Source organism: Argopecten irradians, chromosome 1 (assembly GCF_041381155.1).
Source record: "Argopecten irradians isolate NY chromosome 1, Ai_NY, whole genome shotgun sequence".
NCBI classification, from domain to species: domain Eukaryota; kingdom Metazoa; phylum Mollusca; class Bivalvia; order Pectinida; family Pectinidae; genus Argopecten; species Argopecten irradians.
In genome coordinates, this window is record NC_091134.1 from 37,479,649 (window position 1) to 37,501,514 (window position 21,866).

General features: G+C 34.7%; 1 protein-coding gene across 9 annotated transcripts in view; it reads left to right on the plus strand.

Moving 5' to 3' along the window:
• LOC138326489 (neuron navigator 2-like) overlaps window positions 1-21,866 on the plus strand; it is a 458,029-nt gene that overhangs the window by 372,250 nt on the left and 63,913 nt on the right. For 7 of the 9 annotated variants that reach the window (XM_069272611.1, XM_069272601.1, XM_069272590.1 and 4 more), the window contains 5 exons: window positions 7,330-9,008; window positions 14,393-14,455; window positions 15,255-15,307; window positions 17,246-17,269; window positions 18,508-18,582. In XM_069272611.1, coding sequence (XP_069128712.1) covers window positions 7,330-9,008; window positions 14,393-14,455; window positions 15,255-15,307; window positions 17,246-17,269; window positions 18,508-18,582 — 1,894 coding nt within the window. The remainder of the gene's footprint in view (window positions 1-7,329; window positions 9,009-14,392; window positions 14,456-15,254; window positions 15,308-17,245; window positions 17,270-18,507; window positions 18,583-21,866) is intronic. The other 2 variants (XM_069272595.1, XM_069272618.1) reach the window with 2 other exon arrangements.

The window sequence follows — 21,866 nt, forward strand, 5'->3', positions numbered from 1 at the left end:
GTGTGACCTACATAATCTAGCTAAAGTCAGTCTTTTAATGCATTGGTCCTACACACTATTGTACTGTTGAACAGTATTGAACAGTTTTGCCATTTTGAAATCCAAAAATGTAAATTTTTTGTCTGATAATTTTTAGGATGGTTTTGGTATGGGAAAGGCCGGGTTAAGAAATGCTTCTTAAACAAGTTCACTATACCAATTGACTGATCTAGCTGTTTAATAAGCCCCTCACCTCACTAAAATATATAAATTCTATGACAATTTTCTGCTGCTAGCCTCAGCCGTCTTCTCTTTTACACCTTAGCCCACTTTAGTGCAAAGCATTAATCTTGATTACTGTTTGTAGATAATTGCCCAAGTACTAATTCATCATTAAGGCCTTAATGGACCATTGGTTGTCGTTAGGACAAAAATAACTTGTAACCCAATTTTCTCTACTGTTCCCAAACACTTTATATCCTGTATGTGCTAAATCCTCATTGACTCCCAAATGCTATCAAAAACAAGGGCCAGGGATTTGGAATTCGGAGTTGTAAATATTTCATGCTCCAGACTTTCAAGGATATTTGTTCGAGGTGAACTGGCTTTGAATGGTCTGTCATCAGCCTCCATAGTGTGTAAAAACGATCTTCACTTTGGCATGTAATCTTGCTAATTATTCTGTTAATTAAGCCTTCATCTTCCTCCATAGGCAGCTGTCTGTAAATAGCAGTGGTAGAAGGTTTGATTTAAAAAAAAATCCACAACCAGAGCCTTAGGAGACCTATAGATTAATCTGAAATGGATGGCCTTCAATGTGATTCCAAATATCTTGACTTATTACAGTTAAATTAAGATGTATGTGGAAGGTGTGATAGGGGTGGAGGAGGGGGAGGTTGTTCAAGATAATTTAATTTGACATAGAACTGTACACCGTTGATACTTTTGATCATTCATTAGTATTAGCTAAGGGCTCATGCAATTCAATTTTTTATAGAATAAAAAAAACCCACTTTTATTGAGTCATTGAAGTGTAGGATTGAAATCAAAAGAAGAAAAACAGAAATTCACACATTAATCTTAATCTGTTCTAAATAAAAAAAATTACCGTCTAAATGGAAGGGAGCTGGAATCGATTTTTGGTCAGGGTCTTTACAAGGCTTGAATTGCATGGAGCCTTATCAAGTTGAAGAAGAATCATGTATTTCTTTGCCGTCTGCTTCACAGCAATCATTCTTGATGTGGCAGTGATACGACTTCTCTCAATCTATCAGGGAACAAACCACGTAGAGTCTAACAGCCTCTTGATTTGAGAACCAAATTAGAGTGGAATCACTTAGGATGGATTTGATCACCATATTGAAATCTTATCCACCGTTCACCAAATGCACTGCCGATCGGAAGCACGGCTTGGACTGAAGTGTTTTATAAATCCTTATATATGGGTATCACTTAAGGTTTCTAGAGCCCAGTTTCTATGACACAATAATTTTTTTTCTCCAAGTTTTAAAGGTAATGGGTGCTGTTGCTTGCTGTTTCCTTTTATAAAGATCTGTATCAAACAGTTCATTCAACAAAACATAAAGCTTTATGTAAAAAAGGTCTTTGATGTTCAAAAGGAGAGTATTATTGTGAATTGGTTCATATTTGGAAAATAAGGTATGTTTTCCGTAAGCTTGCCTCCAATATGCAGGTATAACAAGTCTATATACTGTATGATATATGATTGTTGAAAGGTTACTCTAAAAAAGGTCCAGGACAGATTGGGATCAATCTACAAACTGTTGGTCAGCAAAAGTGACTTCCATGCATACTAAGCATTGTTTAGGTCAGAAGGTCAGAATGGAACCACCAGAATTCTAAATAACAATAAAGATCTTTTCTATTTCATCAATTTTCGCTCATTCAAAGACACCTTGGTGTATTAACGTTTGGGAACATTTACATAGGTGTTAGGGCAAGCCATTGTGGAATCAATGGAATATATTTCCAAGTTCAATCTGAAGTAATTCAATGTTATCATAGCAATGGCACTCATGGATCCTACCAATTCCAGCATTTCTCTATTGAAGCAGAAAGTGTTTTAACTGATATATTTTTCTATATAGAAGACTTAATCATGACAAATGCCATATCATATATAATTGATAGATGACTTTGTCGATACAGGCCATTTGAACCTTTTCTAGACTACATTCATTACCCGGTTGGGGAGGGGTCATTGTACTTTATAAGACAGGAAGGGAGCATCCATTAATTTCAATAAAACTGCTGGAGATTTGCATATGTTTTATAAGAAAAAGCTATTTATAGATTGTGCGAGGCATCTGAAAGATGAAGTTATAAAGAGATGTGATACAAGATTGAAGAGATCCTGCCCCCTCCCCTCCTCAAAAGAAAGATAATTTATTAAAAACTCGTTGATATATAAGATAGTTTTCTTGTAGCATGTAGATCTTGATGTAATTATGAACTAGCTGTTTCTCATTTATATGAAAAGTACATTAATTAAAGAATGCTACGTTAATTCTGAAAAACAGACATATATTATCCCAATGTATAAACTACTAATTTGTCCACAATTTTGTTTCATATCCTAACTTATGACAGATTTTTATTTCAAAATAAACATCAAGAGTTTCGAAAAAGATTGTCTATGCATTGTTGACCTTCAAAACTTTGTTAACTCGGAGCCTATGGGCCTATGGTTACATTTCAGGATACTTTTGATAAAAATAGTTTAAAATAAATGGGATATAGTTATACGAGCTTGAATGTAGGAGGTCCAACTGCACTTGATATGATTTTACCTCCTTTTTAGGAGAGCTTCACTGTAGTCAAAGTGTAAGGGACACCAGTTCCTAAGTTATCTGCTGACAAAAGTTTATGAATAATGGATCAGAATTTTTTTTTTTTTTTTTTTTTTTTGTGAAATGACAGGCCACCAACTGAGAAGAAGACATTGTACAGTATAAAATCTATTGTTCACACAAAACACGTTGACATGTTTATTATATGGTTATTTTTTTCACCTCTTTCAAGACAAAAGTGGAATATTGTTCTCATGAAACCTCTACAAACATTACATCTTGTGAATTTCTGTACAGATGTTCATATATTTTGTCAGCTTTGTCACAAACCTTTGTTCTCATTTCACAAAAGACAATTTTTTTCTGAGCTCTTTTTCTCTGGCTATTTGTTCGTGTTGAAGATGCTTTGTTAGTATGTAAATTGCTGATGTTGCAGCGCGTCATTCAGTCTATATATAGATCGGTACAAACGGGTGAAATCATCCCCCACCGTTAGTCATCGTGTATATTGATTAATGATCTGAATACTCAGGTGCTTTACGTTCAAATCAATTTCATCTTGTATAACTTCATTGGCACTACTCCTATTGCGGGCCTCAGAGAATTTACAGCAGAAACAAAGAAATGAAGAAAACATATAACAAAAGCATGAAACGAATCTAGATAGATCATCTCTTCTAGTAGTTTAATTATATTTGATTGTGAAAGCACAGTGTCATAGTATTGCATAGATCTTTAACAACATGCTGAAAAAAGAGAGGGATTTTTTTTATTTAGAGAGAGTATTTTCGTTCAGCCATCTGAGTTGTCTTGGCAGAATTTTACAACCTTTGATGTAATAGGTGCTGCAACCATTTGTGATGCTTTAATTTATCTAATATTTGAGGATTTTAGGTTCTCATCTATCTTTGACATGGTGGCATTATAAAGAGGTTTCCAGTATTCAACATTTCAGATACTTCAACTATGGGTATTATAAAGAGGTTTAGCAAACATTTGGCATTTAGGATTCTGAAACTTTTGGCATCAGTAGAGAGGCCTTTAAGTGTCCTAGTCTCTGAACAGTGAAATAATTACAGCATGTACACTGGAAAATACATTTTATGAAATGTCAGTTCCACAGAGGTATAGACAATTGACAAATATATAGGCATAAGATTTTGGTTACGGTACACATCTATAGGTAATTTTACCTGTTGAATTTACGCAAACATGCACAGATTAAATTCTTTAGCCTCCGGTCATAGACATATTACAAGGATGCTTCTTGTGGATGTCTAATTTACAAATGACCTTGAACTTTGAACATTTTCTCAGGAAGATGTTTTGTGACCCGCATTAGTTGTACAATTGTTGAACAAATTTAAGTCTCTGATGTTCTTTTTTTTCTCTGATCGTTCTTTGTTAAAAGTCTTAAATGTTGAGTAACAGATACATGCATTGCCATAAAAACATGTGAAATCTGAAATGTTGAGGTATTCCTTTTGTAAACAATGGATTTGTGACATTACAGATTCTATAGGCCAAAGAAATGTTGTATAGCAGTTTGTAAGCAGTTGTAGAGTGTAGGCCTATATACAATGTATATATATGTGGTTTCAAATTTGTCTCAATCATCAAAGGGAAAATTAAATGTTTATCAAGTTTAAGTACTTGATGAAGAAAATTTCTGTCTGACATGAGGAAAGAATACAAAATCCTGAATATAGGTTTTTGTAGACAAAAATGTCAATCTCAGAAAGGAAATTGTTAGCATGCACTTTGTCATGGAAGGCCCGAATGTAAAGACCGTGGGACTTAATTCAAAGGGAAGGTATGATAGTATATTAGATCATAAATATCGTAATGATTGTGTGTCAAATAGATGTAATGAATTTCCTGTTTGTGGTTTGCAAAATATCTTAAAAAATAATTGCAGTTACATTGTTTGTAATGGAAATTCATACTTCCTATCTTCATTGATAATATCCTCTTAGAAAATAAAATGTGATCGTGTCCTGGAAAATGAAATGCGATCGTGTCCTGGAAAATGAAATGCGATCGTGTCCAACATATCTTTGCCTCCGAAATGCCATTGATACTGTGCCATGTGCATATACAAACGTGCTATTGACTCATAAACCTCATCTTAATTTAATTGAGAATTTGGAGTTGCACACGATAAATTTTCAATTCAATTTACAACATGAAGAAATTGTCAATCTCAGCAATGTGCCTTCTTTTCGTATAGTTTTTTTTAGCCTAATCTATTAAAATTTGAAATTTTGAAAGATTAGCTTTTACACTGAAGATAATGTAAAAATTGTCATTGAAAATTTACTTTATGCATTTTTTGTGTAAATTTAGAACAAAACTGATGAATGAGGATATTTCTCATGAGAGGAGGAGCTTTCTCCGATGTTGGAGACAAGCAGACATTGAGCCTGTACAAAGTCATGGAATTTTAATATCACATGATCTTCGCAGACATAATGTGTTAAAAATTCATTTAATATGCAGAAATAATAACTGGTGCATCACATTTCAAGGGGAGAGAAAATTGTCAGCTGATTTCATCAAAATGTTAATTGTGTTTTGGTTGTCTGCAAAGTTTTTTTCTGACACTAAATTGAACCTGACCAGATGTGCAGTCACTGAAGCAGACGGTTAAGAATGCATTAAACATAATAATTATTCAATCATAAAGGACTTTCTTTTCTAATATTTCATTTTTATTTTGTCAAAAGCGATGAGGATTTTCTAATTATCTTTTGTAATGTAAAAAAAATATTAGCTGGAAATAGCACAAGTTTGACTAAAGTTAAGTTATATCTAATAAACAAATGTCGCAAAAACAATGGAATATTCAAACATGCAGAAAAGAAAATAGCAAAATCCAGAATGATAGAAACAAACCTAAGAGTGAGATGTTTTCAGAGGTGGGTTAATTTGGTGAAAACATATTTGATAACAAAATTTCAAGATTATTCAATGGCTTGATAGTTTGTCTTATGAAGTTTAAGCACAGACCACACTGTTTCTCACCTAAACATATAACTACAATAGTATAGACCATCTTATTTCTCACCCAACTACACCCCAAAACAGCACAGACCATCCAGTTTCTCACTCGATTAAACAACTTAAGTAACAAAAATCATTTCTTATCATCTCAAAAATGTATGTTAAGAGTATTTACCTTTGATTTTCACATATAAAAAAAAAATATTTGCATATTTTTCTGCAATATGATCTGATGATCTTGAGGTTATGAGACGACACAGGTTGTTGCTTATAGATATTGGAGACAACACTGGCCTTCTATGTGGGAAGTTTTGATGAGTTTTACAGGGTTATCCTGGTACATTATCAATGGTGGCTGGCATCGTGTCAGAAATCAGACTCAAGCTGGGGGAAATATCATGGCTTCCACTTACACACAGTTAAATACATCTTATGTCACACCTAACATAAATTTCATGATAATTATCCGAAAGTGATGAAATGATAAATTAATTCGTTTCATCATTAATTTCACATGATTTTCTTGTGCAGTGATATTGCCACCCAGAACTGTGATAACTATCTGTGTTGTAAGTCAATGATACCCCAGGATATGGGAGATGGTGGAAGATTCAAATATTTCTCTTCTTATAAAACTTTCTTGGTGAAAACTTACACCATTTTCCCCTTTGAAGTATTTCATACTGGCTGTAAACTGAATCCAGAAACATTGATTTAATATATACTCTTACCGATACTATCTAGAGGGACCAGTGTCTGTACAGACAAACATGGAGTTCGAAGAGTTTTTGCTGTATTAGATGTTTTGCAGTTGGGTCATATACTGTGATGAAAAGAGAAAATTCTAATATAATGATCATAACATTTGAATGTTAAAACCATTTACTTACAGGGCTCCAGGGGCAGAACTAACATTAAAACTCTAGCCAATCATATAATAGGATCAATTTGCTAGGCAACGACTTGTTGCTTGGCAACCCTTATCTTTGAAAGTAAACCAGGAATCCTATTATATGTTAATGAGCAAACCATCCTTGTGTTTTATTCTAGATGTTAACATAACAACAATGGTTTGACTGTACTAGGAAGATTGTAAATATTGCAATATACAAACAAAAATTTGTGTTTCCCAAATAAACAAAATAGTTTATGTAAAGAACGTCTGTGTATAACAGTTAACTAACGTTTGTTGCTTAAATAATCACATCTATTTCTTCCACAGAAATTCTAGCTGTGCCTATTTAATTGCAATGTATATTTCAGGTGCAAGTTGTAGATGTGTTATGTTCATTTCATTGTCATCAAACCTAATATAATAAGTTCAACTGCTGTTAGAATACATGTATATTTATGCATGATTAATATCATATGCACTTACATTAGCAGGTCATATGCAGTGTTTATATATGTAATACAACCTCGCCCATGTATTGTATGTATCAAGGTAATATTATAAATGTTCTTACATTGAATTAAGCCATACAAAAGTAATTGTATTCTTTAATATAACGGACGCTTTTCTTTTTGTGTTTTTCAGTTTTGACGACAGTAGCTCAATCAGTAGTGGCGATATCAGTGACACAATTAATGAGATCAGTACAGACGAAGGAAACCTAACAGGTGGATCGTCACGTGACAGTGAACGCAATCCCTACAGCAGCCTAAAACGCAACCCTAAAGAATTGGGACGCAATCTGAACAATGGCAACTTCCAAGGCCAGTTTCCGACACAAAAGCGTGCTCCAAACTTAGGCACTAGTGCTTTCCTCGGAAGTGATTATTCTAGTGACGCACCTCCAGTTTCTGGATGGAGAAAATACTCCCTACCTCAAACCAATCGCCTTCTGAGCAGCGACCCTGCTGACTACGCTCACCTGTATAACGGCTACGACCACAGCCAGTGGCGGCCGAACCAGGCCAACGTTGGTCAGTTACGGAAGTTGTCGAATTCCAGTCAGCCTGAGATTCACCACTACAGGGCTCACAGTGCTGACTCGGCTGATACACAAAGTGACAAGGGAGGTTATTCTAGTGCGGGCTTCCTGACAAAGAGGGACAGCGAAACCAATACAGATCAATCACATCTCTTGGATTCAAGTATGAGGCGCATGCAGACACAGCGAGCGCACTCCGCAGGTGGTCAGGTGACCTATGGTTACCGAAGGCCACTTAGTAACACTAGTAACTCGTCTGTGGGTAGTAACAAAAGTACAGGGTCGAACACAGGTAAAACGTCGGCTGTGGGCAGTCGCCTGGCTAAACATGGCATGTTGGTGGAGCAAGGACAGCCAAACGGTAAGTCAATGGATGTGAACGGGGGTAGCTCAATACCTCGTCCCGGAAGTGCGACCGGCATGAGGGCCACGACCCCAGGGGGAGGTAATCCCCGGACAGACATGGGGCCAGAGGCCTACAGCAGCGCTACCCTCGAACGTAAGAAGAAAGGGCTCAACGGGTCTCCAAAATCAACCAGCGCAGCTCAAACAGACCCAGGAGAATTATACAAATCCAACACCCTTGGCAGGACAAAGAAAGTGTTTGGCAGTCGGAACAGTCTGAGCAAGACCCAGGCACAAGGTGAAAATGGTTCATTGTGTAGTAGTACTATTATATCTAATCCTCATGCCACTTATAGTAAAGGTGGGCCCCAGTCTCCACAGAACGGCTCACATAATGGCACATATGTAGCTATGGAATATGGTAGTCCGAGAAATTCTGGTGCTGGGCAGGGTGTTTGGCTCAAAACACCCAACGGCACTATGGCCATGGGCATGTCAGAAACTGAGTCTATGGAATCAATATCATCTCACGCTTCAAGCATACAGGCTCAAATTCAGCAGGCACGTGCTTTAAGTGGTGCTAGTGCTCGCATTCTGGCACACCGTGATGGCCAGGGCACACCCAACGGCCTGTCACGCTCCAATAGCCTCAAATCCAGCCAATCTGACTCAATGTATGCCCAGCATTCGCAAATGTCGGAAGACATCACTCGCACAAACTCCTTTTCTCAACTTCCGAGTCCTCCTGCACCCTCCTCCCCAACACCGAGCAATTCTTCTCATTCATCGTCACGCTTTACATATCCCATGACTGCTGCGTACGGCAGCGGCAGCGCCTACCCAGCAAACTCAGCCATGGTGAGGTCAAACACGCAGTCCAGTCTGCCGTACGGGAGCCTTGCCTTGTCCAAGATAAACAAGGAAGAGGACAGTAGTCGTGAGTGTTGTGTTAGTCACGTAGTCATGGCAACAACTGCCACTAAAGCCTGTCCAAAAAAATGTCCATGTAGGTAAATGTGTTCTGTCTTTGCATAAGAGATATCTACTCTTGCAAGTTGGTATTGATAAGGAAGTCTTACGTATTTGCAGAGAAAATGATAACATTTTCAGACCAAACTTGTGACATTACTATCAATACCTTCCTGCAAGTGCAGACAACTCTAATATACAATGATTGAAAACAAGTTTAAAAAAAGTGTTGAACAAATTTTTGGGTTTAAATCTTATTTCTAACCCTTTTTTCTGCTTATTAGAAATTATCCATACAATTTTGTAATGAATGGAAAAATGATAACTTGGTGGCAACGAAAATTAAGAATGGTGATGGTTTTCCCAATTTCTCTACTGCAGTAGAAAATCCTTGCTTTTTTGGACAGGTTTGATGTGTTTTTAGATGGTTGTGGTAAATGGTCCCAATACCGGTGTCTGTGTTGATGTTGTTTATCGTAAATATCACAAAACCTCCAATCTAGTATCATACATGAAACGTTACAAGGACACAGATGTTCCAAGCTTAGTGCGAGAGTTTGGCTGGTCAGTACAAAATTTGTCCATTTCTGGCTTTCTTAACTCTCACACAAAGTTTGAAACATTTCTGTCCAAGAAAAAAAGCAATGTTTGGTTATTTTCTCAACAAAGTCTTTGTTGCGTTTTACCACATTTTCCCCCTATATTTTACATCAACAGTACAAAGGTAATGGGATATATTTTATGTTCCAACCAATACTGTGTCAAAGCATGGAATATGGTTTCTTCTTCATATTCAATAATTGGCAAAACGATGACAATTATTACATATTCCATGCCTTGAATTTTGTATATATTATTTTTTATTTGAAACATTCTCTTTATATTGAAAACTCGTTGTAGATTGTTTTCTCTCAGATGTTTATTTTTAGATGTTTTTAATATCAAAACAAACATTTCTTCAATATTTTCTCAATCATGTCGTAGGTTCATTTCAGGGAATATCGGCAGATTTGTTTTTGTTATCAAATTATAACATATATTCCTATGGCATGTATGGAGGAAATATTGAACAATGTTTTCGTTTTAGATAATTTTTTTATGCAATGTAGAAACATGTTTCTACCAATTTCTCGTAGATATTGGCCCAGTTCCTTTGTCCATATTTTGTTGTAGTGTACATGTATTAATCTTTGCACAACAATCATCCCTGGTCTCTGGTGTTTTGTTGTAGTATTCCATTCTCTGTCCTCAACAACCATCCTGTCTGGTGTTTTGTCAAATTATTGTATCCTAGCTCTGTCCTTGATTAGTATTTTATCCTTCCTCTGTCCTAAATTAGTATTGTATCCTAGCTCTGTCCTAAATTAGTATTTTATCCTAGCTCTGGCATAAGTTTGTATTTCATCCTAGGTCTGTCCTAAATTAGTATTTTATCCTAGCTCTGTCCTAAATTAATATTTTATCTTAGCTCTGTCATAAGTTTGTATTTTATCCTAGCTCTGTCCTAAATTAGTATTTTATCCTAGCTCTGTCATAAATTAGTATTTTATCCTTCCTCTGTCCTAAATTAGTATTTTATCCTAGCTCTGTCCTGAATTAGTATTTTATCTTAGCTCTGTCATAAGTTTGTATTTTATCCTAGCTCTGTCCTAAATTAGTATTTTATCCTAGCTGTCCTAAATTAGTGTTTTATCCTAGCTCTGTCCTAAATTGATATTTTATCCTAGCTCTGTCCTAAATTAATATTTTATCTTAGCTCTGTCATTAGTTTGTAATTTATCCTAGCTCTGTCCTATATTAGATTTTATTCTAGCATTGTCCTAAATTAGTATTATCTACATCCAGCCTTGGGCGATAGTGTCTTTAATCCATTACTATATAAAAAGTCATCATGCTCATTTCTGCTTTTGAAAGACAATGTCAAAAGTTCATTGATCGACTCTCCATAATGATGTAAGTTAAGCAATTGCAGCATTTTGTCATTACTTATCATCACCAAATGCTTTTTAGTTTCTTTCCTTGATTTTCACAAATCAGAATTGCTCATTGTAGTACCTTTTTGTTCCTACAAAGTTATCTCCCTTGTATTTTTCTGTTATAATGTATTATTAACTTGGTCATATACAGGCTTGTTGTTGTTGGTGAGACACATAAGAAGTCTAGGTCCTCTCCAAGCTTGATTTTGGCGAGACACATGCTTTCCATCCCTATAACCAGTCAGCACATCCTTTATTTCATATGTTCGGTGTTGAAGCTCATCTTTTTGTACAGTAATTACACGCTTTCATCAATCAAATTGGTGACTAAGAATCTCTATAATTAGTTAATTCGATGAGAAATGATCACAAAAAAACAACAGAAAAAAAACATAACACCACACCACAGCGATGTATTTTTAAACTGTTTCCATATGATGGTTATTATCTTCTGATAAAATATAATACACCTGTGCAGGAGATTAGGTGATGGATGGTTAAATGGATCGAGGAAGTGGAGCAATGAAGGTCTGAGCAGAAGATGGCTGGTGCATGTTCATTGTGTTATCAAACTAGACCGGTTCAGATACATAACAATACAGGGGAGATAATTTTATTGCTGACATCTGTCTTCAAAATAATTTCATTTCATTAGATTGATTCTAAGTGAAATCTTGGATGACCTAGGGGAAGGTGGGGGGGAGGGGGCATCCATAATATGCTTGCTATTACATCTAGGAAAGTATGTAAATATATATAACATTGTAACATTAAACAATGGCAGAACGATTTTTTAGATAAAAGGAAATATTTTTTGGAATATCTAGACAAAAAATTGTTATGAATGTCTATCATTGTATGTTGGGAGATAATTCCTGCTTAGATTTGTAGACAATTACACCCATTAAACCTTACTACATAGCCAATGAATGTCAAATGCTTCCGGCAGATTTTTGGCAACTTGTAGTAAAACATGTCCGCCACAAACTAAAGATATTATCTGCTGACAGCTAAACCAAAATCCAGAATTTGTGATTCAAGGGAAATAACTCCATTATTATCACAGAATTATGGTTGGACAACTTTATACAGCAGACAACTGTTTTTAAAGACATTAAAAACATTTTGTTGATGAATTTAGACAGATGTCTTGCCAAAATGAATTGAATAGCTGATCTAGCTTTAGATAACTTTAATCATACAATGTTTTTAAGTCAGTTTTACTAAGGATATGAATGTATACAAATGTATAGTCTTGATCTCGAAACTATTCATATTTGAAAATCACTTATTAATTCATCCAAAAACATTTTCTTTAATTATTATTTATTATTCCTTTTGATTTTTTAAGAGTGGAGGAATAGTTGACTTTAAAAAACATGCATAAAAATATCATTGTTAAAACATCATTTATTCATTCATTCATTCATTTTAAGAGTGGTAGAATTGTTGACTTTAAAACATGCATAAAAATATCATTGTTAAAACATCATTCATTCATTCATTCATTCATTTATTCATTCATCACAATGATAATGGAACAAAATAATCAAAAGAGGCCAAAATTATCAATCAAAGAGATTGAGGATTTCCAAGATGTTTCCTCCGTCTACCGTAATGTTGAATCTGTCAGCCATTTCTTGTAGTTGTCGTCTGCCATTTGATTCTGTCGAGTGGGTCACTATGTGTGTCCTGTGGCTGTCACCACATGAACCATCTCTCTCCATCATCATCTTCACTATACTTATTTCTCCATACCAACATCTTAATCCTTTTGTTTCATCTTCGGTCAAATGTGGGTCATCTGTGTCTTTCATTGTCTTACACCTTAAGTAGATCTTTGGAGATGGTCAATGTTTAGAAGCAAACTTAAAAAGGTTATAACCATGCTTGTCAATCAAAGTTTAACAAATTTTTCCTTTGTCTTCTTTGGTTTGTTACAAAATTAATTATGTTAGAGTTATATCCCTTCCCCTTAGGTTGAAATTTGATGTTTCTCTGACCTTATGTTGCATTGTGTGTTTTTAGGTCACCTGAGACAAAGTCTCAAGTGACCTATTCTAATCGCCTGTTGTCCGTCGTCGTGTGTCGTCCATAGTGTGTTCGTAAACAATTTACATTTTCAACTTCTTCTCAAAAACTGCTGAAGCAATTTCAATAAAATTGTCAACAAACCTTCTAAGGCATAAAGCCAATCAAAATTGTGAATTATATGACCCCCATCCACAAGGGGGCTATGGGAGGGGCCAAAAGGAATAACATTGACTAAAATTTCAAAAATCTTCTTCTCCACTCACAGATGTGGTAGAATCAAATACTTTTCATAGATAGAAAGGTATCAAGGCCCTCTACAAAAATTGTGAATTATAAGACCCTGGGGTCTCAGGTTTCCCCCTGGGGAAGGGGTTAAGTTTACTATGGTTTATATAGTGAAAACACATTTTGGAGCATTATTTGGTCATTTATAATAGAAAATTAGTCAAATGTTGTCAGAATTATCCCTATGAGATGGCCATTGAATTCTATTAACAAATTTTCCAGGACTAACTCCCAGGGGCTTTAGGGACAAGGCCAAAAGGGTCAAATAGGCTAAAACTTCAAAAATCTTCTTCTGAAATTCTTGCACTGGTAGAATCAAATACTCTTCATAGATGGAAAGGCCTTAAGGTCCTTTACAAAAATTGTGAATCATAAAACACATTTATAAACATTATTTGCTTATTTTCCATAGGAAATTAGTCAAACTGGGTTAGAATTTTATTGTCATATCCATATTGGTCCTGGCTGACCCCCAGGGACCAGAGGGGCATAGCCAAAATGGGTCAAAATGGCTCAAATTTCAAAAATAGATTAAAAAGTGAAATTTATAAAATCATTGACACTCAGACTGACTTCTAGTTTGGTTTTGTTGTTAAACATGGCAATTAAAGCAAATTGGAATTTTAAGCATAAGGTTCGGTAACATAATACAGTAACTATCAAAATTAAAAGCAAAAAATAAAAATTTTAATACGAAGGTTCAACTTGAAAGTTTATCCTAATTCGTAAATACTTTTTACAGATTTGAACCAACTTTGCAATGCCCTTTCTGTATCAGCACTCGGGTGACCGTCAATGCCTCTTGGGCCTCTTGTTCTCATAGCCTAACATTTTTAACTGCTACCAGGAATATTTCAACGTTTTCAATATTTCCTGGCCAGTTTACCTGGTGTATTTAACTGACTTAGCCAATTTACCTGGCATATTTAACATATTACCTGGCCAATATGCCTGTCCAGTTTAATTTACCTGGCCGATATTATACCTGTCTGCATTAACAAGATTTAGGAATTTAGGTGTTTTTTCATGCATGTTTTATAACTTCTGTTACACGCAGGTCTGACAAAATCCTCTACTTTGGACTATAGTTATTTCTCGGGCGACTTTGATTACGCCTCTGGTAAGTTGTAGTGGTGACAGCGCCGTAGGATGCCTAGCTAGCAGAGTTGGTTGTTGTGACTGTCGTAGTAGTTCTCGTCTGTCTGCTGCTGTGAATGCCGTTTAGACTTTACAAAAAAAAAGATTGCCATGGCAACAAGTCTTGTTCCAAGTTGGCAAAAGGGAGACAACTCTAGAATATGTATATAACCAGCACCTGTATCCTCACACTGTCAAGGGAGACAACTCTTCTGTTCTTCTCTTGTTTGCTGTAGTTTCTAACAGTATCTGATTTTATCAGTTGATAATGCTTGAAGATGTATTTTCTTTTTTAATTTTTCTTACAGGATTGCCAGAGTCTTGTATTAGTAGTGATGCCATGTTTATAGATTCTGCATGTATATATATTTGTGTGTGTGCAGTTTTCCAGATTATACCTTGTTTTAAACATCACTTAGATGTACCTATCACCTGGAATGTATATCACAAATAATAAAAGCTAAGAATAGATCACAATAGTTCACTGCATGACATTTGATCGTACCTGTATAAAATACTTTTTGATGGTATTTTTACTTCAAATGTCTACATTTGAAGTGATGAGTCTTATAAACAAAAGAATATGATCTCAGATTTATAAAAAGAAAAAAACAAAACATTTGATAGATATTACTGAAATATTCGACTTTTATTAGATGTGATATGATTTCCTGGAGCGAAATTTGCAGCTTATAATGACATTCTCTTGAACCTGACAGAATTTTGACATAAATATTTGTTTATGTGTACTTGATTTTAATATCAACTATGTTGTGTTGCAGTCCACGGTTCCAATTTATCCCTGGTGTCCAGTTCTTCCTCGATATATTCTTCGGTAAGTTTTTCTACACCTTTATGGTTCTAATAGGATAGCAAAGAAAATTCACAGTTTCTGAAAATTTAGTAAGACCTACCTAAGCAACCACCTCTGTATAATGACCACCTGTTTAATTAGACCTCTTTGGGTCCCAAGTGATAAATGTATACCTTTATATAAAGACAACTTGTCTATACCAGAAACATATATACATAGAGATTGGAAACTCCTTCTTTGTCTTTGTTGACAGGCAGAGGGACCTCCGGTTTGTAGGCTTTTTGCCTTTGCTAACTACTTTTAAGTGTATTCTTTTAAACATGATATTTTTTGCATCAACACAAAGTTTAAACATTATATCATGGTTTGATGTGATCAGTTTTCTTGATTGATGTTATTTAATATGATTTTTGAAAGCTCAAAAATAAGCAATTTTACCTGGTTTTTCGAAAATCAGGCATTCAAAACTGGAAGTGCGTTTTGTTTTATTAATAAATTAGTTAAAATATTATTTTTTCTATCCATAATCTTACTCAAACCATCTTAAAATTACTGAACTTTTACATCATATTAAAGTTATTCTTTTATATTCAACTATTTAAAAGTTTATCTAAAAACCCCTAAGCACATACAGAGGTACATCTGCCAATCGTAAAATTTGAGGAGTTGCCAATCTCTATGTATATATGTTTCTGTCTATACAGCCATTTATTCTTTGTCCCTTGGATGACCTTGACAGGTTTGACTGTATTATATAATTTCTGTCATGTTGTTGATTTCAACTTTTAATTTAGGAAATGTGATTTGGGTTAAATTACATGAAATCAAACTCTCTGATTCATGTCAATTGCCTCAGCCCAGCTACCTTTTGTTTATATTTCACGAAAAGGGGAGATAACTTATGGCAAACAGGTGTGTTGGGTAATCTATGGAAAATCTCAAAACAGATATATTTTGGGCGTGTAACCTAAATTTGCTATATAAAACTGTCTAAGGGTTGTTCATTATCTGCATATTGATCAATATCTGCCCAAAATAACTTCATTGAGAAATCAAGAGTTTTGAAATATTTCACTAAGTGGAAGTTTAAGCAAAATAACAGTGTTATCTTACATTTTGGCTTGGCCAGATCATTAAAATGCATATTTCTCAGTATATCTACAAGCATTTAGACCCATTTAAAATAGTTTGATGGAGTCTTGAATTATTATTTTAGATTGGGGAATATCATCATATTGACTTGTGTTAGTCTTAAAACTCAAGAAAAGAAAATTAAGTAACTTAAAGTTTACTTTATCTAATTTTGTTTGTAATCATACAGGAGTTAAAATTTGAAACATGCAAAGAAAATTTTGTTTGAAAATAATGACTGCAATCATTTGTAAATCATTTTCAGAATGTTTATTTGTGTGAAGATATATAGTGATAATTTTTTGAATGTTCTGATATTTAACTCTACAAGAATAAGAAAGATATATTATTGAAGGAATGCTAAGTACATGTGTAAAATAAACACCAATGATGTTTCTAGAGTACTTAAGTTGTAGTGAGTATATAAGCCAAGGCAAAACTTACGAAACTTCTTAAAAAGTGATATTTATATTTGTATCTTGATATTTTGTGATATACCGATAACTTTCCAAACCAGATTCTTTGTGCTTCTATGGTAAACTACCTTATCCTTTTTTCAATTTGGAAACATGACAGATTAAAATTCCAATGGTAAAATACTTTTTTGAGATTCTTCAGTTGAGATGGTGCCAGAGAGGAGAGTTTTCGGTGTAAGAAATTTTATATTAAGCATCTCGCTGTGGCGAAATCCACCTCAGACGGCTCACCTGCTGATAATGTACCTGGGCAATTTTTACCTGTTTTGAAACTCGTTATATGTTGGTTGTATAACAGGTGCGCGATTTGTGTAATTCCTTGTTTTATGATCGTTTAATTTTTCTTTGACAGAACGAAGAGAAACACAATCATGAGGTATGTATCGTTTTTAAAATTGAATTATCATTTGATGTTTAGAAAGTCTCTATGCTGATCTATGATAGTAAAAGGAAAAATCATCTCTCTTTTACTGAAACAGTGTATGAATGTACGATTTTGCTGAATATATGGATGCATAATGAGGTCGCTTAATGAAATTATGACTCTTCAAATGTTTGATGCATAGCTAATTCTCTTTTTCAATGAAAAATTTCTATTTTCAATAGCATATTTGATTTATCAATATGGAACATGCAAAAGGTTGTTATTTTGCCTTTGCAAAAGTGTATTGGTAATTTTTAGGAGTTTATTGATTGAAAGATGGATATGTAACACAAAAAAATGACATTCAAAGTTTAACTTTAAGATGTACTCAATGGAATCTGTTTTATGTCTCCTGTCGCTGAAATTTGTAGATCAGCTATCTTTTCTCCCAATCAAAGTATCTAAAAGTTCAGTAGGTTTGTAACATCTCAGGGGAGAAATAATTGCTTGACATTGGCATTGAAGGGGAGCAGTCATTACTTGATATAGATCTTGTTATTTTAAATCAAATGAAAGTTATCAAAACATGATGCTGATAGACATTGAATATTTAGACTGGATGTATCAACAAGGTCTTGAAGCTGTTTCTATTTATAAAACAAATCTTATCGGGTCTTTCCAACAAGGCCAAGCTGGTTAGGGATTCGGTTCACTGACGATTTCAGTACCACCATGCACAAGTAATGCCATTTCCAGACATGAACTGTAAAAAATTGACATTTTACATAAAATATACGGCAAAGTTTCCCGTCTGGCTGCATTTGACTATTTTATCTGTTATATGTATACACGTCAAAAGAATTAGTGATCCTTTTATGCACACACCTTGTTGTGTTAAAGAATTTTATATTCGAAAGTTCTCTCAAGTTTCTAATCGATCACTGAAGTTTTCGGGAAGTCTGCCAGGAGTGACACTTGGGTACACTAAGACTTTGGTTAGAAACGGTGTGTGAATGCGTCCCAGACTATAGAGAAACTTATCTTATCATTTCCCTTACAAATAACGTCTGATCCAGTGGCTTTAAGTCTGCCGTCCCAACAGTATTTGAAGATGGTGTTGAGTATATAATGACTGCTGTTTTTGAGATAGAAGGCATCAGGATAAGGAGAAATTAAAAGAAGATTGTTGCAGCCGTTGTGTGTCTTTTCCAGCTGTTCACCGCATCTTTTCATCTCTTCTTAATTTACAGATCCGAAAACTTCGACGCGAATTGGAATCTGCCCAGGAAAAAGTTGTGACGTTATCGACGCAGTTGAGCACCAATGTGAGTCGGATTTGTATTATGATCTCCACGGTGTTTGTGTCCTATTTTTGTGTAGAATTTGTTGGGCTTACCCTTGTTTATTAGGGAATTGTTTTAACTTGTGTTTCTGTCCAATCATTTGATCGACTTTGTGCGGGTTTATGTGTGCCCAGCCAAGATGTCGAAGTCCAGATATTCTGACATTTCAACCCCAGAGGTAAGTACTCCTGGAGATTTTATCACAGTAAAGAAAAGCCGAAAGAACCTGTTGGCTTTATAGACTTCCATCTGTCTCAGTATGGAATTATAGTTTACCAAGTATTCATATTTTTATGGTAGTTGCCATGGTAACTGTGTTATGTTTCTAGATGGAGTAAAGGATTTTTATTTCCTGCATCATGTAAATAGCCACATATTGATAGCAGCATGGTTTTTCCCAAAAATTGTGACATTGTTCTCTTTGGTTTGATTTTAAGTTATAGAAGATTATTATTGACAAATTTGGAGTTAAAACAAATGTTTTGATGAAATTATTTATCCATTCTTTATAATTACTCTGAAAATGTCACTTTATTGAACATTCTGGTCAATTCAAATAAAAAAAGTCAACTGACACTTATTAAAGTTCATCAAATCTTCATCAAATTTTGCCCATTCTTGATCAAAATTCACCCACCCTTCACCAAAATTTATCCATCCTTCATTGGAATTCACCCGTCTGGAAAACCACTATGTGCGCTATATTTAGACATGGGGGTTAATTGAACACACTTGCTAGTCCTGTGGTGAACTGATACTGGCTAATTCATCGACATGGTTACAGAAAACAAGATGGCTATCTCAAAAATCAAGCAAGTTTTGAAAAGTTTGTTGCTATAGTAACCAATTACAAATCGGATCACTTGGTTTAAAGAACAGATTTAACTCACATGAACAAAATATGTTAAAATATGTCTTATCTGATGAGAAAAAGGAAATGTAGGTGTGTGATATTTTCCCTATACATAATATTTTTGTTGAAGTAAAAAATTCCTAGTTGTGAAGATTGGTACAAATATTGCTATAAGAGTCGGGATGCTTTCACTCTGATAAGATATATACTGCATGTTAAAATTTCATGAAAAACGACAGAAAAAAATGTAAGATGCTTCAGACTGCGTCTTCCTGTTGATAAGGTTTCTAAATTTAGCGTTGTGATGTCAGTAATCATAATCACTTGATTTCTTGAATTTAATGGCACATTTTTTATTGGAAATTTCCGTTCTTTTATGTTGCAACATCTATGAGGATGTGTTTTCACATTATATTAAGTATATTTTCAGTAGTAAACAAATCTTTTGAAGCTTTTTGGTTAAGTTCTTTGTTACTTAATAGTTTTCACTTTTTATTGGTAAGAGTTACTTCCCCTTGTCCACAATGGTCTTTGAAAGTCTTGTCGAAAGAGAAACACATACTTTAGTCTGAGGATAGTATTCCATCTACGAATACAAAGTTTACTGTAAAGAACTTTCTGACAATTATGTCATGGTTTTAAAATGAAAGAACTGTTAAGTTGTTTAGGTGGCTGACATTCTACCGCAAGCTTTCCTCCCTACAGCAATGGAGATGATGAGAAATCTTGATATTTTACCATAAATGTACTCAGCCTCAGGGTTGTGATTTCAGAATCACCATGGGAGAGCGACCAAATTAGAATCAATGTGTTTTACTTCAGGAACAAAATAGACTAGAAACTGTCTGTTTATAGGATGTTAAAACATGTTTCTTAGTTATGAGAAATGAAGTAATTCTGAAAAGGAATTCAACTCGGCTTCTGATATACAGTAATTCCTCATTATCTCAAATAGCAAAGTACAGAACTCAAACCTAGATCCTGTACTCTATAGACCTTACTTTTTCACATTTACTCCAAGTAATCATTATGGATATGGAGTTGGGAGGTAGTCAGTGCTCATTTGACCTTTTAACCCTTAGTGTCTGAGGACCCAGAGATTATTTGGGGTTAAATACACCATGTTGACTGTAGATGTTGAGATTGCAGAAGTAGGAGGAAACTATTTCTCATCCCATCCAGGAGCTACAATTCAAATATGATCTCTTCTCGGGTCATGTTGCCTCCCATTACCCAAGCCCATTACCGAACATTATGTTTCCGAATTTGAATCCAAAATGAATCTCGAGACTTTGATAAGCATTCAAATTCTTCCATGCTAGCTAGCAATTAATCTGTATGTAATCTTCGATAGCTGCTACTTGAGGTAGAAAACCAGCAAGCTACCATCCATTTGATGTGCTTTTGACCAATTCATCTGATCACATTTTGGCAGCTTACCTGATTTTTATGTATTTTTCGCATCTAAACTATTTGGTACTTCTACTGCGTGGTAAGGCGTTACCATGGTTACGGGAGAGAAGAAGTTAGATCTATGATTTTTGCTACAAATCGACACAGCAGGTCATATTCTTTATCAGTCATCAACAAGCAGGAAAATAAAATGTTATCAGTAAAAATATTTCTCAATTTCCGATTTTTCATTCCGTATTTTAAAGTTGAGTCATGTCACAATTGACCCAGATAGAAATGCAACACCATGTTGTCTGCTCAACAATATTGTTATCAAATAACGAAAATATAGTAGAAAGCAAAAACAATTCGGTCAAACTCAGTCAAACTGCAATGGATACAGAATATTTGATAAAATACATGATGATGATTTTGAAATTTATTAAAGATTCCTTAAAACTGTTTCATTCTCTATCTCGAAAACATTAATGGCATTTTTCTGTAATTAATTTGCAATTAATATTTGGCTTCATTGCCTAAATACTTTAGCTTCATGACCACATTGTATGAAGTCTGGAAACACATTATTTTTTTATGTGGAGGGGAACAAATTTGATATATATGAAAAAAATTAATGAGGTCTTATTGGAATTTATATGCCGAAATGATACAAGGTGGTTTGTTCATTATAATCTGGGTCATAGCCACTGTGGAGTACTAGGGAGGAAATGTCGGATATTGAGAAGATGATTTTAATGTTGATAACAGGTTCTTTTATCCCTTGGCCCCAGCGGTGTTCCATCTTGTACTAAAGTGGGGAAAGAAACATCTTTTTTATTCACTAATGTTTCTTGAATGAAGTATATGTTTGAAGGGAGAAGGGAGGGAAGTTAAGGGGTGGGAGAGCGGGAGGGCGGGAGAATGATCCTCAAAAGTAGTTTGGACATTGGTTGCCAGCACGAACGACATTAGTTACCGGGGTGAACTAAACATACTATTTTTAAGAGGTCAAACGCTCTAG